General features: G+C 65.2%; 4 protein-coding genes across 4 annotated transcripts in view; 3 read left to right on the forward strand and 1 right to left on the reverse strand.

Moving 5' to 3' along the window:
* Positions 1–155: 155 nt before the first annotated feature.
* Positions 156–431, forward strand: EMIHUDRAFT_310410 (hypothetical protein; the record flags this gene model as incomplete). Its single annotated transcript, XM_005774696.1, has 1 exon — positions 156–431. The coding sequence occupies one exon, from the start codon at positions 156–158 to the stop codon at positions 429–431; it is 276 nt and encodes a 91-aa protein (XP_005774753.1).
* A 5,747-nt stretch (positions 432–6,178) lies between these two features.
* Positions 6,179–8,040, reverse strand: EMIHUDRAFT_354761 (hypothetical protein). Its single transcript, XM_005774697.1, has 4 exons — positions 7,495–8,040; positions 7,176–7,257; positions 6,990–7,088; positions 6,179–6,921 (listed from the first exon to the last, which is right to left on the reverse strand). The coding sequence occupies exons 1-4, from the start codon at positions 7,961–7,963 to the stop codon at positions 6,231–6,233; spliced, it is 1,341 nt and encodes a 446-aa protein (XP_005774754.1). The 5' UTR covers positions 7,964–8,040; the 3' UTR covers positions 6,179–6,230.
* Positions 8,041–8,861: 821 nt separating this feature from the next.
* On the forward strand, positions 8,862–9,300 carry EMIHUDRAFT_207527 (hypothetical protein; the record flags this gene model as incomplete). Its single annotated transcript, XM_005774698.1, has 2 exons — positions 8,862–9,017; positions 9,091–9,300. The coding sequence occupies 2 exons, from the start codon at positions 8,862–8,864 to the stop codon at positions 9,298–9,300; spliced, it is 366 nt and encodes a 121-aa protein (XP_005774755.1).
* Positions 9,301–11,719: 2,419 nt separating this feature from the next.
* Positions 11,720–13,167, forward strand: part of EMIHUDRAFT_450765 (hypothetical protein) — a gene marked incomplete at both ends in the record, with an annotated part of 5,260 nt that continues 3,812 nt past the window's right edge. The window contains 3 exons of the mRNA XM_005774699.1: positions 11,720–12,128; positions 12,196–12,392; positions 12,516–12,598. Coding sequence (XP_005774756.1) covers positions 11,720–12,128; positions 12,196–12,392; positions 12,516–12,598 — 689 coding nt within the window. The remainder of the gene's footprint in view (positions 12,129–12,195; positions 12,393–12,515; positions 12,599–13,167) is intronic.

A 13,167-nucleotide genomic window follows, 5' to 3' on the forward strand; every position in this document is an offset into this window, starting at 1 on the left:
CCCAGCGGGCCGGATGATCGGGATCGGGTTGCGGGCAAGAGAGCCCTAGCCCAGCAGGCAATTTTTTTCTTCTTTCACCTTGCAGAGACGGCAGCAGCACGCGCGATAGAGCAGCGGTTCCCGCGCCAGGGAGTCGCTGCGCTTCACTTCTGGCCATGGAAGAAGACAGCCCCATCGAGAAGCAGGTCAAGGAGCTCGAGCATCAGATAGCGCACCTCCAGCGATCCAACGCCGAGATGGAGGAATTCCTGAGAGAAAACACCGATGCGGAGCTGCGCGCAGCGATCGGCGAGAACATCGTCACGATCGCGCGTCGACGCGCCATCGTTGAGGATCTCCGAAAACTTCTGCCTGAGCGAAGCGGCGCCACCGTGGTAGCACCCAGTGGAGCGGCGGTTCTGAGCGACGTTGACGGCAGCATGCTCCTCTGAAGCCTTGGCAAGACACTCAGCCAGCGTGGCTGCCGCATGTCCTGTGCGCAACCCCTGACTTCGGCGCTGTGAGGCGTCCCCGTCGTCGACCAGACGCCGATCCTCTTCACGCCGCTGCCGGAGCTGTGTAGGGGCTGATTTGGGCACATGGACTACAGGATCGTGTTGCGCATAGTCACCACCATCATGCTTTCTTGCGCACCCCGCACACGTGTATGCCAGTGCGCTGAGATTAGCACTCTCTGCGAGGCAGCGCTAGGCAGGTGCGAAACGAGGTCAAATCACTTCACGAGTTCATTTTGCGACACGAATGCGCATAGAGATACGAGAGAAACGCATTTTCGTTGAGGCCCACGCACTTCGGACGTGCATCTTTGAGTGTCGTTCAGGTTCACAGTACGGCTTCAACACAATCACAGACCAAAAAAGAGAGCGACCAGCAGTGCGAGCAGACCCCACTCCCCAGAGTGGGCAGAGCTCTCTTTTTTCGTTTGTTTTTACCCAATGTAGGAAATGGGGCCCAGCAAAAGCATACTGTATACTTATTTTGGCAGGGCCGGGCCCGAGCCCAGCAAGCATCTTTATAATTTAAGAATCCCCGCAACACCAGCCGCAACACCAGCCTGTAGATCCGTGGAAACGAGAACGGCGGCGGGGGGAGCGGCGGTGGGGGCGGAAACAGCGGGGGCGGGAGACACTAGAGCCGCGTCGGCAGAGTGCCGCATTACTCGAGTGTCTCGACGAGACGAACACCGCATCTCCCGGGCTACTTGGCCGGTTCGGACCCCGCCGCCCTGAGTGGCATTCATGCTACTGTACCAAACTGCATGCTTCCCACGCACCTCACCTAATCAGCTCCAGCGCATGGGGCAGCAGGAGCAGGGCAATCATCAGTGCAGACGCCGGGACGAGCCGGTCCATCGCTCTCTTCCGAACCTCGCTGACGATAGCATCGGTCGGCAGGCCAGACAGCATGCTGAGTGATGGCGGCGAGGACCGCGCAACGCGAGCTTTCCGTGATGCTGCTTGCCGGGCCTGCAGTCGCCTGACAAACCCCGCCGATGGCACCCAAACACTACTGTTGGCCGCCATGATGGGACTAGCACGAGCCTCCGGCGGTGCGCTTCCAAAGACAGCTAAGGGTGGCCGTTCTTCGGCGGCGGAATCAGCAGCAGCATCAGTAGCAGGCACGTCCGAAGTGTCAATCACGCCGCGCTCCCACGAGGGATGCTGCTCCCACACCCGCGGCTGTTCCCAATGGTGTAGGCTAGCCTTTAGGGCGGGGGTGCTGTGCTGGTACGGTGCCTTCGGAGCCACCAAGGTTGGGGCGATGTAAGATGAGAGGAGAAGTAGAGCCATACGAGGTGGCGCCTGCGACGTGCGTCCGCCAGCGGCGCTCGATCTCACGAAAGGAGTTTCCTTGCCACCTTGGGTCCACGTGACTCCATGAGCTGTGAACAGACCAGCGCACAGCGCCATAAGACGTATTTTCTTCTCAATAACAAGGCTGTGATTTTTTTACGAGCATCCTTCCTTCGCGCGGGAGTCGGAACGCCGGACTGCGGACACGTGCCGCATTCCATCCATCCAGTGAGTGGCTTTCTTGGTTTCCTTTGGGAGATTCACAAAGAAAGAATTTAACAAAATCAAGTCTCAAAGAAAGAAAGAAAACAAAGCCAAACGAGGGATGGGAGGAGCTAGAAGCAAGAAGGAGGACAGGGTCGTCCCACGTCTCCCAAAAAAAAACAAAAAATGACGTGTGAGTGTTAGAGTTGTTTGTTTGTGGTATTGCTAAAAATCTCTCTCGTCCCCACCTCTGCACGAGCAGGATCGTGAGCGTGCACCTCGATCCTGTACCGTGTTTGTTATGACCCCCCCCCAATGAACACACCAGTGAGGGGAGGGCGAGACGATCGTCGATCGAGGGGTCCCGTACCATGCGGAATCGACTCTATCTATCCAGTTTGCTCAAGTGCTAAATAAATAAATAAAAACGGACACCTCTCTACTGTGAGATGGGTAAAAAAGAACAGGTCCCCGCCCTTGCGATCTTTGTGCAGGGTTCTTTGTGGGTGTGGTCGGCGACTAGCCGGGGTCGTCCTCCCGATGGGGGACTAGCACTAGCCGTCTTCCACATGGTCCCTCGGGTCCCTGCTGCTCCTAAATCTCTTCGTACATCCTCCTGCTGATCTGCTCAAGTGCTCAAGGGTCGGATCTTGGAGCACTTGGAGTGCAGTCGGCAACCGCACACCCAGGGCCGGGGAGCTGAGAAGCGCACCCAGCGGGCCGGATGATTGGCATCGGGTTGCGGGCAAGAGAGCCCTAGCCCAGGGGGTGCGCGTTCGCAGGGAAAGGGCCGTAAAGTAAACACGGGTCTCCGAGGGTTAGTCCGCGCTCCAGGTTTCCCCTAGCAGCGGAGCGCCCCCTCTACTCGGAGCTAATATGCCTCCTTCCCTCGTCGCGCCGGTGCCAGCACGTCGGCCCCTACCACCGACGTCGAGCCCATCGCGCACATGCGTCGCAGTGTGTCAAGGACCCCGGCCTGCGCCCACTGCATCCAGCACCTCCGGCCTGCTTCCGCTGAGGGGGGGTCCGGCAAAGGGGCTCCCGCTGACTGCAGGGCCTCCCTAATCTGCCGGCGGACGCCCGCCCAGGCGTCCCACTCCCCTTCCGGGACCCTACACATCTCGTGCCATCGCCGCAGAAACTCCGTCACCCGGTTGAGGTCGACTTCCGCCCGTGCATCTCTGCCGAGCCCTTGCGGAGCGGGGGCCCTGGATGCGTCGTACGCCTCCCTGTGGTCCCCTGCCGCCTTTGTGAACCATTCGTTGGCCGCTTGCATCACCTCTCGGCGGCGCGGCTGGAGGTCGATCTCGACCTCTACCCCTATCAGCTCCACTAATAGGGACGCTGCCTCATTGATCGCCCGGGTCCTTGCTTGGTCCTCGGTCCCCCTCGCCCGTGCGGCCTCGATTGCCGTTCGTCGGGCGGCTTGCACCGCCTCTCTGGACACCCGCGTCGAGGGGAGGGCTAGCGTCGTCATAGCTCTCGCCACCGCCGGCCACTCCCGCACTCCGTCGATGAAAGCCCGGCCTCGGTCCGAGTACTCCTCGTTGGACGCCAGTAGTTCTCGGAAGCGGCCTTGCCGCTCCACCCCCATGGGGCTTCGTCTGGGGCGCTCCGCTGGCCCAATGCCCACTGCCCTCTGCGGTCTCCTTACCGTGCCTGGCCCGGCTCCCCATAGGAAGGAGCCCGTCAACCTCGCGACCACCGGTACATGATCCGCACTGAGGGGGCCCGCCCGGGTCGCCACTGCCGCCCGCGCAGGTTGCCCAACCGATGACCATCCCATCGCCGGCCCATTGGCCCATACATAGTCGATGCGCGACACCCCCCTCCCCTTCGGGCAGAACGTGAATCCCATCGCCGACGGCCCTGCTGCTTCGTGGCAGTCGGTGAGGCCCAGGCGCCGCAGAGCGATGACCAGCGAGTTCGTCCCCTCGTCGTACCGTTCGAGCTTCCCCGACGACCTGTCCGCCGCCGAGGCCGCCACATTCAAGTCCCCCATAACCATCGTCGCGGCCTGTCCGCACTTCTGAACAAGTGACGTCAGAGTCGAGCATAGCTCCGCCGCCGGACGCCGCGCCCGCTTGCTCGTTCGGCACCGCCTCGTCCTCGTGGTCCACGTCGCCCGGTGCCAAGCCCGCGTGCGCGCTCGAGCTGCCAGCGGCACTAGGGCCGGGGTGGGGCGACGGGCGTGGCCCACTGATGCGGACTACCTCCACATCCTCCCTCTCGTAGCAACCGCCGGCGAACTTAGGTATCGTAGTGTGCAGCTGCTCCGGGTTTGCCGAATTCAGGAGTCTCCATGCAACATGCCACGAGCCGTCGACTGGCTCGACGGGGCCGCCACACCAGTCCCCTAGGCAATATTGTACCTTCGAGGACCACAGCTCGCCGCAATCGCAGCAGCGCATGTCGCTTCCATCCTGCCAATGGTACGCCTCGTGCTCGTCCCAGGTCTCGTCGAGGATCCAGTGGCACGTCGGGCACTGGATGGCGCCGGCCGGGATGCGGCCATCGCCACAGCGGGTGCACGGCGCCCGGGGCGTGGCCGGGGAGGGTGGCGTGGCGCTGCCGGTCCTCGAAGGGGTGGTAGGCTCGGGCGGTGACGGCGGTGCTGACGGCGGCGGCAGCGTGTCGCCCGCCGGCCGCGAGAGGGGGCGACCCCCCAAGGGCTCCTCCGCCCCTCCGCCCGCGCCGCCGCCCGCCTCGAGGTCGTCCAGAGCTTCGAGCGCCTCGGCGTGGCGTTGTGCGGCGTGTCGCCCGTATGCACACGCGTCGGAGAGGCTCTGCACGCATTGCTTGTACCGGGTGCCCCGGCGGTCAACTTCCTGGTAGCGGTGGAACGCGGCCTCCGACTGCTTACGGTGTAGCTCGTAGTACCCGATGGCGTCTCCGGCCGGAGTGGAGAGGGCCCGCTCCCACATCAGTTTCAGTTGGTTCGACGCGTCGCACGCATCCTCCCACATTCGCCGCGCCGTGTCGAGCGCAGTCCACGCCTTGCGCTCCGCGGCCTCCCGCGCCTTCCAGTTCTCGTGCGCAGCGCGTAAGTCCCGATGTGCCGCTCGTTCCGCTGCTCGCGCCACCTCTGCGTCAAGCTCCGTGGAGGCGGCGGGCTCGGGCGGTGACGGCGGTGCCGATGGCGCTTCAGCCTCCACGGAGGTGACGAGCTCGGGCGGCGACGGCGGTGTCGATGGCGGCGGCAGCGTGTCACCTGCTGGATGCTCAAGCATGTGGTCTTCGGGCGGCGCGGCGGCGGGGGTGGTCGGTTGTGCGGATCCGGTCTCGGCCGGGTGATCGGCAGCTGTTGTCTCGGCGCCACACCACAGGCACTGGTAGGACGACTGCATCAATCCGCAGCAGACCCGACCCGCTCCGAGAGAGCGGGCTTCCGCACCATCCCATACCTCTCGGAACGGGAAGGAGCACCGGGGGCAGTCCGCGTCAACGAGTCGGTCGGGCGCAAACCCCGTCGGTAGGGGGGTGGTCCTGCCGAGGCCACATCGGGTGCATCCCCTCGCGTGGCAGATGTGCTCCGCCCTCGCGACCCACGGCGCCCCTTGCTGGCTCTGGGGGGAGGGCGGGGGGGTCGATGTCGATGACCCCTCCGTGCTCCCGGAGGGTCGGTCCGATTCGTTGCAGAGTGTCTCCGCGTCGGGTTGAGCCTCCGCACCTTCGGCCGTGGTCAGCATGATGCCGTCCACATCGGCGAGGTTGACATGTCCGTGCCCGGTCCTCTCCTCCGCGTCCGCGCCGCCCGATGCGACGCTGGCCGCGCGCCCGCCCACGGTGAGGACCTCGGCGTCGGCGGTATCGACCCCGATCTTGTGGGGGCCGTCTCCGTCCTCGTCAGAGGGGTACTCTCTCCCGTGCGCCGGTCCCGTTGGCGGCGGGTAGGCAGGCGCGGGGTCGACCGGCTCGGGCGGCGGCGGCGGTGCCGACGGCGACGGTTGCGCCCCCCTCGGCCCCGCCCCCCGGATTCACAGATTTTTTTTCCAGTTCACAGTTTTTATTATTGAGTTGCGCACAAGTTTTAAAGTAAGTTTTCTCCACTCTCGACAGCTTCTGTAATCTGTATCTCTCTGACTCTGTGAGGTGAGTCAGAGTGTGTGTGTGTTATATGGACGAATATACATATCACTTAGTCACTGCGTTCGTTTATTACGCCTCGCAAGCACAATACCCAATACGAACACGTTTAGTAGACAAGGTTGAGCGCGCGGAAATCGCGACATGCTACAGCTGTCGCTCTGATGTTGCAAACACGCATGACGGCGAGGGGATGCGAAACGTACCCCGCGCAGGAGGTGCCTCGCTCGGCAAGCTACTCGCGGTGGCAGCACGCACAGCGTTGCCGCCGCTCCCGCTCCAGCCACCGCCGCCATCCTCCCTGGCAGCCTTGCGCGCCCTCGCGCGCTCCCCCAGCTCCTCCAGCCTCGCCGCCCGCGCCCCCAGCTCCTCCGCCCCCTCCCCCCCCTCCGCCTCCATCTGCTGCCCGCACGCGGTCCGCCGCGCGTCCTGCTCGCCCGGCGGGCGCGCCCCTACCAGGCGACCTGCTCGCCGCTTCGTGCCCGCCTGCCCGGGCCGAGCCGGCGCGCCTCGGAGCCGCGCCGCCGCGAGCGCCGCGGGAGAGACTGGCCGCGGCGACTCGCGGAACCAGGCGTGGCCTGCGGCGGCGGCGGCGTCGAGCCGCTGCGTCGGGTCGTACGTCAGCAGGCCGTCGAGCAGCTGCAGCGTCGTCTCGGTCGGCCGGAGCCGCGCGAATGTGTGTGCGAGCTCGTTGAAGGGCTGGTCGGGCAGCGCGGGGCCGAGCGAGCGGAAGAGGGGCAGCGCGCTCATGCCGGGCCAGATGCGGTCCGACGGCGCGCCGAGCAGCTCGACCATCAGCTTGAGCTGCTGCGGCTCGGTCGGGCCGGGCATGAGCGGCCTAGGGTTAGGGTTAGGGTTAGGGTTAGGGTTAGGGTTAGGTGAAGGGTCGGGCCGGGCATGAGCGGCCGGTGCAGCAGCAGCTCGCCGACGACGCACCCGACGGCCCAGAGGTCGACGGGCGCGCCGTAGTGCTGCGCGCCGAAGAGGAGCTCCGGCGCGCGGTACCTGGAGGCCGTGCGAGCAGGGGTGTGGAGAGAGGGGCGGGTGTGGAGGGGCAGCCGGGTGTGCAAGGGCAGCCGGTGCGGCGGGAACCAGAGCGTGACGACGCGAGGCGTGAGGGCGCCTGACGGCGGCGCCTCTCGCGCGAGCCCAAAGTCGCAGAGCTTGAGCTCGCCTGCCGGATCGGAGAGAGGCCAAGCGGAGAGGGGGTGAGGCGGGCAAGCCGGGGGAGGGGAAGCGGCAAGCGGAGAGGGGGTGAGGCGGGCATGCCGGGGGAGGGGAAGCGGCAAGCGGAGAGGCGGGAGGGCCGTCGTGGGCCGAGGGGGAAGGCGTCTGCAGAGAGAGGCGGGAGGAGGGAGCGACGGGGGAGGAGGGGGGAGCGAACGAGGCGAGAGGGAGAGAGCGCGCTCGCCCTTTGCGTTGAGCAGCAGGTTGGACATCTTGAGGTCGCGGTGCAGCACGCCGCAGCCGTGCAGGTGCTGCACGGCGCAGAGCAGCTGCTCGGAGAGGCATTTGGCCTCTGGGAGGGAGAAGGGAGTGGGCATCGAGTCGAGCAGCTTGGCGAGCTCGTACTCGCAGTACTCAAACACGAGGAATAGCGAGTCTGCCTTGGAGCCGACCACCACCTCCGCCAGCGTCACAATGTTGGGGTGCGAGAGACGCCGCAGCAGGCTCACCTCGCGCACCGACGTGAGCGGCATCCCCTCGCGGTCAAAGCCCGAAGAGGAGAGCTTGACGCGCTTGAGCGCGACGAGCTGGCTGCTCTCGCGGTCGCGCGCGAGGTACACGTCCCCGTACGTCCCCTCGCCAATCTTGTGCACTTTCGAGAAGACCGTGACCGGCCGGCACGGCTTATGCGAGGGCAAGATGGCGTCCGCCATCCGCTGTGGTACCCCAGCACAGCACCCACGGAGTGACTGTCCAGGAGGGCGACCACCGCGGAGACTGTGGACTGTGGGGGCGTGTGAGCTAGGATCCTACGCCGAGCGCTCGAAAAGCAAAAAAAAAACGGCGCGGCCTAAAAAACAAGAAAATATTTTTCAAGCATCCTTCAAACATTTTTTCCCGCGCCTCGACACTTAAAGATGCCCTGCAAGTATAAGCGCGTTTGCTATTCGAAATACCTGCGTTTCCTGTACAGGAAGCGACAGCCTCCAGACACACACCTCATACACACATATGGAGCCCCTCTCTCGCCCCCCTGGCGGCGGCAGTGGCCATGGCGACGCTGACGGCGGTGGCACTCGTGGGACGTGGCGGTGACACTCGTGGCCGCGGCGGCGCCTGGGCAGCAGAGAGCTGCAGTGCTGGCGGCAGCTGGCGGCGGCGGCTGGATGCGGCGGCTGGCGGCGGCATTGCTGGCGGCGGCCACGCGGGGGAGGCGTTGCTGTGGCGGCGATGCAGCGCTGTCCTCGCGGCTGACGTGCGCCCGGGATAGCAAGCACTGGCAGTCTGCCGGCGCGGCCGGCGCATTCGAATGCGCCCGCCGCGCCGGCAGTCTGTTGGATGGCCACAGTCGCGAAAGTGGGTGAAGTCCGTGCGGCGCCGTGGCAGCGGTGGCCAGGCGGCCCCTCTCGGTGCGCCACCGCGACCGCGTTGCGCTCTCGCGCCTCGCCATGCTGCAGGCTGGACGAGGGACATTTGTCGCGACTTTCAATAGGGAAAACGCAACGCATCTTGAATATGCCTGCAGGGCATCTTTAACACGTCCCCAGCTGTGCGTCCCCAGCGGCGGCAACGTGCGTGTGCATGGCAGCGCACAGGCATATACATGCAAACATGCAAACCCCGCTCCTCGTCGAGCCCGCTCCCGCCTTTTGCACTCCCGAGATGAAGGAGATGACCGCACTGAAGAGTCTCTTCGATGCGTGCGACAAAGACAAGTCTGGCTCGCTGGATGTCGAGGAGCTCAAGGTCCTAATCAAGGAGGCCAAGGTGCAACCAACCACAAACCGGCTTGTGTGGGGCAGTCGCCACGCCCCCTTACCTGCCCTCCTTCCCTCCCTAGGTGTCCGCCACGGCGGAGGACGCACTCTACGAATACAACATCCTCGACGTGTTTGAGAACAGCTGGGACAGCGAGGAGACGGAAATGACTAAGATGGACTACACTGAGTTCTGCCTCTTTGTGAAGGACAAGATTGGCACAGGGACGACGAAACAGACCGAGGCGCTCACGAAGCTGGTCACCACCATGAAGGCAGCGTCGGCAGCCTGAGCGTTGCTCTATTGATTTGTGCAGGCCCACATGATTGTCCCGTTATCCGTTGATTGTCAGAGCCAGCTGCGCTGGCCGGGCCGCTTATGGGGGACAGGGACCCGCACGCTTGCGTGTGCGGACATGGTGACCGTCATTGGTCAGACTGTCTTCACTCTCTATCTATCTATCTTGGTGTGAGAGTGAGTGAGAGAGAGTGCGAGATTTCTTCTGAGTGAGAAAAGAAAAAATCCCGGGACAACACTGGGCACGGGACAACACTGGGCACGGGAGTGGCGCGCACTCGCGAGGTGGTTTTCTTCCTTGCTTGCCACCCGCTGGGCGACCCGCCGCTTCGGGCCCCCCGGCCTACCCGCGCGGTTGCTCATCTCTGAGTCAGGCGTGCGGACACATATGGGGAAGCGCAAGCTCGCTGCAGCGCGCACGGCGCGGCCGCTCCAGGTCGGCGACGCTGTGAGGGCCAAGTACCTCGCAGACAAGCCACCGCCGCGATTCCTGCAGGGGAAATCGTCCGGCCGCGGCTACTACTTCCGCGGGCAGGTCTGTGGCGTGCACGCCGACGGCTGCGTGGATGTGTACTTTGCCGACGGACACTTTGAAGCGCGCGTTGTGCCGCAGTTCGTCACGCGTACCTCGCACTCTGTGCTGCGCCGCTGGCGCTCATCGGGCCACGATCTCATCGGGCGGCGCCTCCTGATCAGCGTGTTTGAGTTCGACAAGGCTGCGCACCGCGCTTTCGGCGCGCGCGTGGTCGCGTGGACCGAGGACGGGGGCTTGTTCCATGTCGTTCACGACGATGACGACGAGGAGGCGCTGACCGAGGCGGATATCTGGGAGGGGATCAAGAGGCTCGAGGCGGGCGCCTGCACGGGGCCGGCGGCTACGCCACCGCCGCCGCCGCTCGCCCCGCAGCGCCCGCCCCAGGGAAGCGCATCGGCGGGCCCGGCGGGCGGCGCGGGCGGCGCTGCAACGCCGCTTGGGCCGCCAGGTCCGGTGGACGACGACGCGGCGGTGCGAGAGGCTCTGCGCGAGCCCGGCAGCATGGCGGGCGTGCGCGAGATGCTTCGGCGAGCCCGAGCGGGCGCGGCGGCTCCGCGGCTGCAGCGCACTTCACCTCTGCACGAGCTGCTGTAGGCGCGTCCGCCTCGACCACTACGCTGAGGTGTTTGACGAGCAGGGCTATGATGACTTGAACCACATCCGGGCGATCGCCGTCGAGGGAGGCGGCGACTTTGAGCGCTTTGTTTGCCACGTTGGACTCAAGCCCGGCCACGCGGCGAAGGTCAAGAGCTGGTGCCGCAGCCTGCCCGCGGCCATGGCACGGTGAGTCGCGAAGTTTTTCTTTAGGAAAAATTGCAGTTTACTACGTTTTGAGCTTTTCTCTTGCAGATTACTACACACCACACAATCCACCTTGCAGATTACTACACAGACACAATCCACCTTGCAGATTACTACGCACCACACAATCCACCTTGCAGATTACTACACACACACAATCCACCTTGCAGATTACTACACACCACACAATCCACCTTGCAGATTACTACACACCACACAATCCACCTTGCAGATTACTACTCATCACACATTCATCGCATGATCCGAGGTTGGTTTTTGCACCCGCAGCCCTTCCTGACCGGGGCGCCGCACCTGCGGCAACCGTACTGCCGAGACGCGCGAGGTGGAGCTGGCAAGGCAGGTGCGTTCGCCATCGGCCCTGCGTCGTCGGCGCCGGCAGCTGCGGTGAGGGCTGCGGCGGTCTGAGAAGCATCCTCGTCGCCAGAGGGTGCCACTGTTCGCCTCCTCTTCGCGCCCGACCCCTCGCCTGGAGACAGGATGCGGCCCCGCTTGGGCCTGCCTGGCTTGGTTGGAAGGAAGACGGGCAGCTTGAGCCGGCTCGGCGGTCCATCTGGCACACTGCCGGGGAGAGTGGCGGCAAAGTTGAAGTTGTACTGCGCCTGCCAGACGGCCGTGGTGTATTCGGAGTCGACGAGCTGAGCAATGTCGGGGACACCCTTTTTCTGCACCGCCACAGCCGCCAAGCACTCGCACGGGAAGCCGGTGACCTTCTTGAGCCCAGTAGGATGACGCCCGAATCAAGTTTCAGCGTTCAACCAGTAACTGCTACCTCGGATTTGCAGGTGAGTAAACTGCGAGGTGGATGTGTGGTGTGTAGTAATCTGCAAGGTGGATTATGTGGTGCGTAGTAATCTGCAAGGTGGTTTGTGTGGTGTGTAGTAATCTGCAAGGTGGATTGTGTGGTGTGTAGTAATCTGCAAGGTGGATTGTGTGGTGTGTAGTAATCTGCAAGGCGGATTGTGTGTGTGTAGTAATCTGCAAGGTGGATTGTGTGGTGTGTAGTAATCTGCAAGAGAAAAGCTCAAAACGTAGTAAACTGCAATTTTTCCTTTTCTTTATGTCCTTTTTTCGCGGTATTGGTACCCGGCTGCCCCAGGCTTTCGGCGCCATGGATTTGGACGAACTCGAAGGTCCCCTCGACGAGGCGCTTCGTCGTGCTCCCGGCCTGCTCCAGCACCCGTGCACGCGGGCCGCCGCCACGCGTGCGCTGCTCGCCCGGCTCCCGTGTGAGGAGGCACGTGGCGCTCGCTCGATCGCCGCCCTGCTGAGTGCGCACGGCGAGCGGTCCCTGGAGGTAAGCACGGAGATTTTTGCGGTGCTGCCGCTGCTCGACGCTCCGGCGTGTCGCGAGGTGCTGGGCCACCTGCCCACCCTTGTTGGCGGCTCTGACGCTGAGGCGGACGGGATGATGGAGGCGGCGCGCGCAGTGATGGCGGCGGACCGCTCGCTGCTCGTGCCTGCGATCGGTGCGACCGCTTACATGGCCCTGTGCCGCCCGAGCGCGCTCTGAGGAGAGCCACGCGAGATCGGCAGGCGCTCTCTCCGAGGCTTCGTTGCCGGCGTCGCACGCACACGAGTTGGCGCGTCTCGCCGCGGCGGCGCTGCCCCTCGCCGATGAGTCGGACCTGCCCACTCTGGTCCGCACGCTCGTCGGCTGCCTGTCCGCGCGGTCGGCCGGGCGGGTGCTGCGCGCGCTCCGCTCCGCCCTCGGCCCCGTGTCGAGCCAGACGGTCGGCCTGCTCCTCGAGGCGGCAACGCACCCAGCCCTCTCCCTGGCCCTTTCGCATGCGCCCCTGCTCCTGCACTACACCCTGCCCCTGCCCTGCCACCCGCCCCTCCCCCACACCCTCCAGGTGGTTGGCCACGCTCTGCGAGTCTCCACGCCCGCCGTCTCGTCGCTCCTGCGCCTCTGCGCCTCCTCGCCGCCCCTCTCACGGTGTGCGCGAAGGCCCGGCTGCAGCCTCCGCCACAGCCGTACCTCACCACCTCTGCCACTGCCGCTGCCATCGCCGCCACCTCCGCCGCCGCCGCCGCCGCCGCCGCCGCCGCCGCCGCCGCCGCCGCCGCCGCCGCCGCCGCCGCCGCCGCCTCGTCTTGGTCGCTGAGCCTCGTGCCGCGCCTCGCGCCCGCCCAGGTGGGACGTCCTGCTCCTCCTGCGCCTCTCCACCGAGCCTCGCCACGCGCGCGCCGTAGCCGCCGCCGTCTGCCGCGCCGTCCGCGCCGGGAGCTTGGCTCCGTCCACCCTCGCCGACTGCGCCACAGAGCCGTCCCTCGCGCCCCTCTCGCCGGCGGCCGCAGCGGCGCTCCTCCTCCCCCTCCTCGGCCCCGAGGCGGCCCGCCCGCCCAGAGCGCGCCCGCCCAGGCCCCGCGGCGGAGCGGCCCGCAGCTGGGCGCCCCTTCAGCGAGAGGCTCTCTGGCGCTCCGCCGCCGCGACCGGCTTTGCGACTGCGGTGCTCAACCCCCTGCCGCTGGAGGGGTTCAGGGGATGTTCCTGCCCTTCCTTCA

Source organism: Emiliania huxleyi (assembly GCF_000372725.1).
Source record: "Emiliania huxleyi CCMP1516 unplaced genomic scaffold EMIHUscaffold_31, whole genome shotgun sequence".
Lineage (NCBI taxonomy): Eukaryota > Haptophyta > Isochrysidales > Noelaerhabdaceae > Emiliania > Emiliania huxleyi.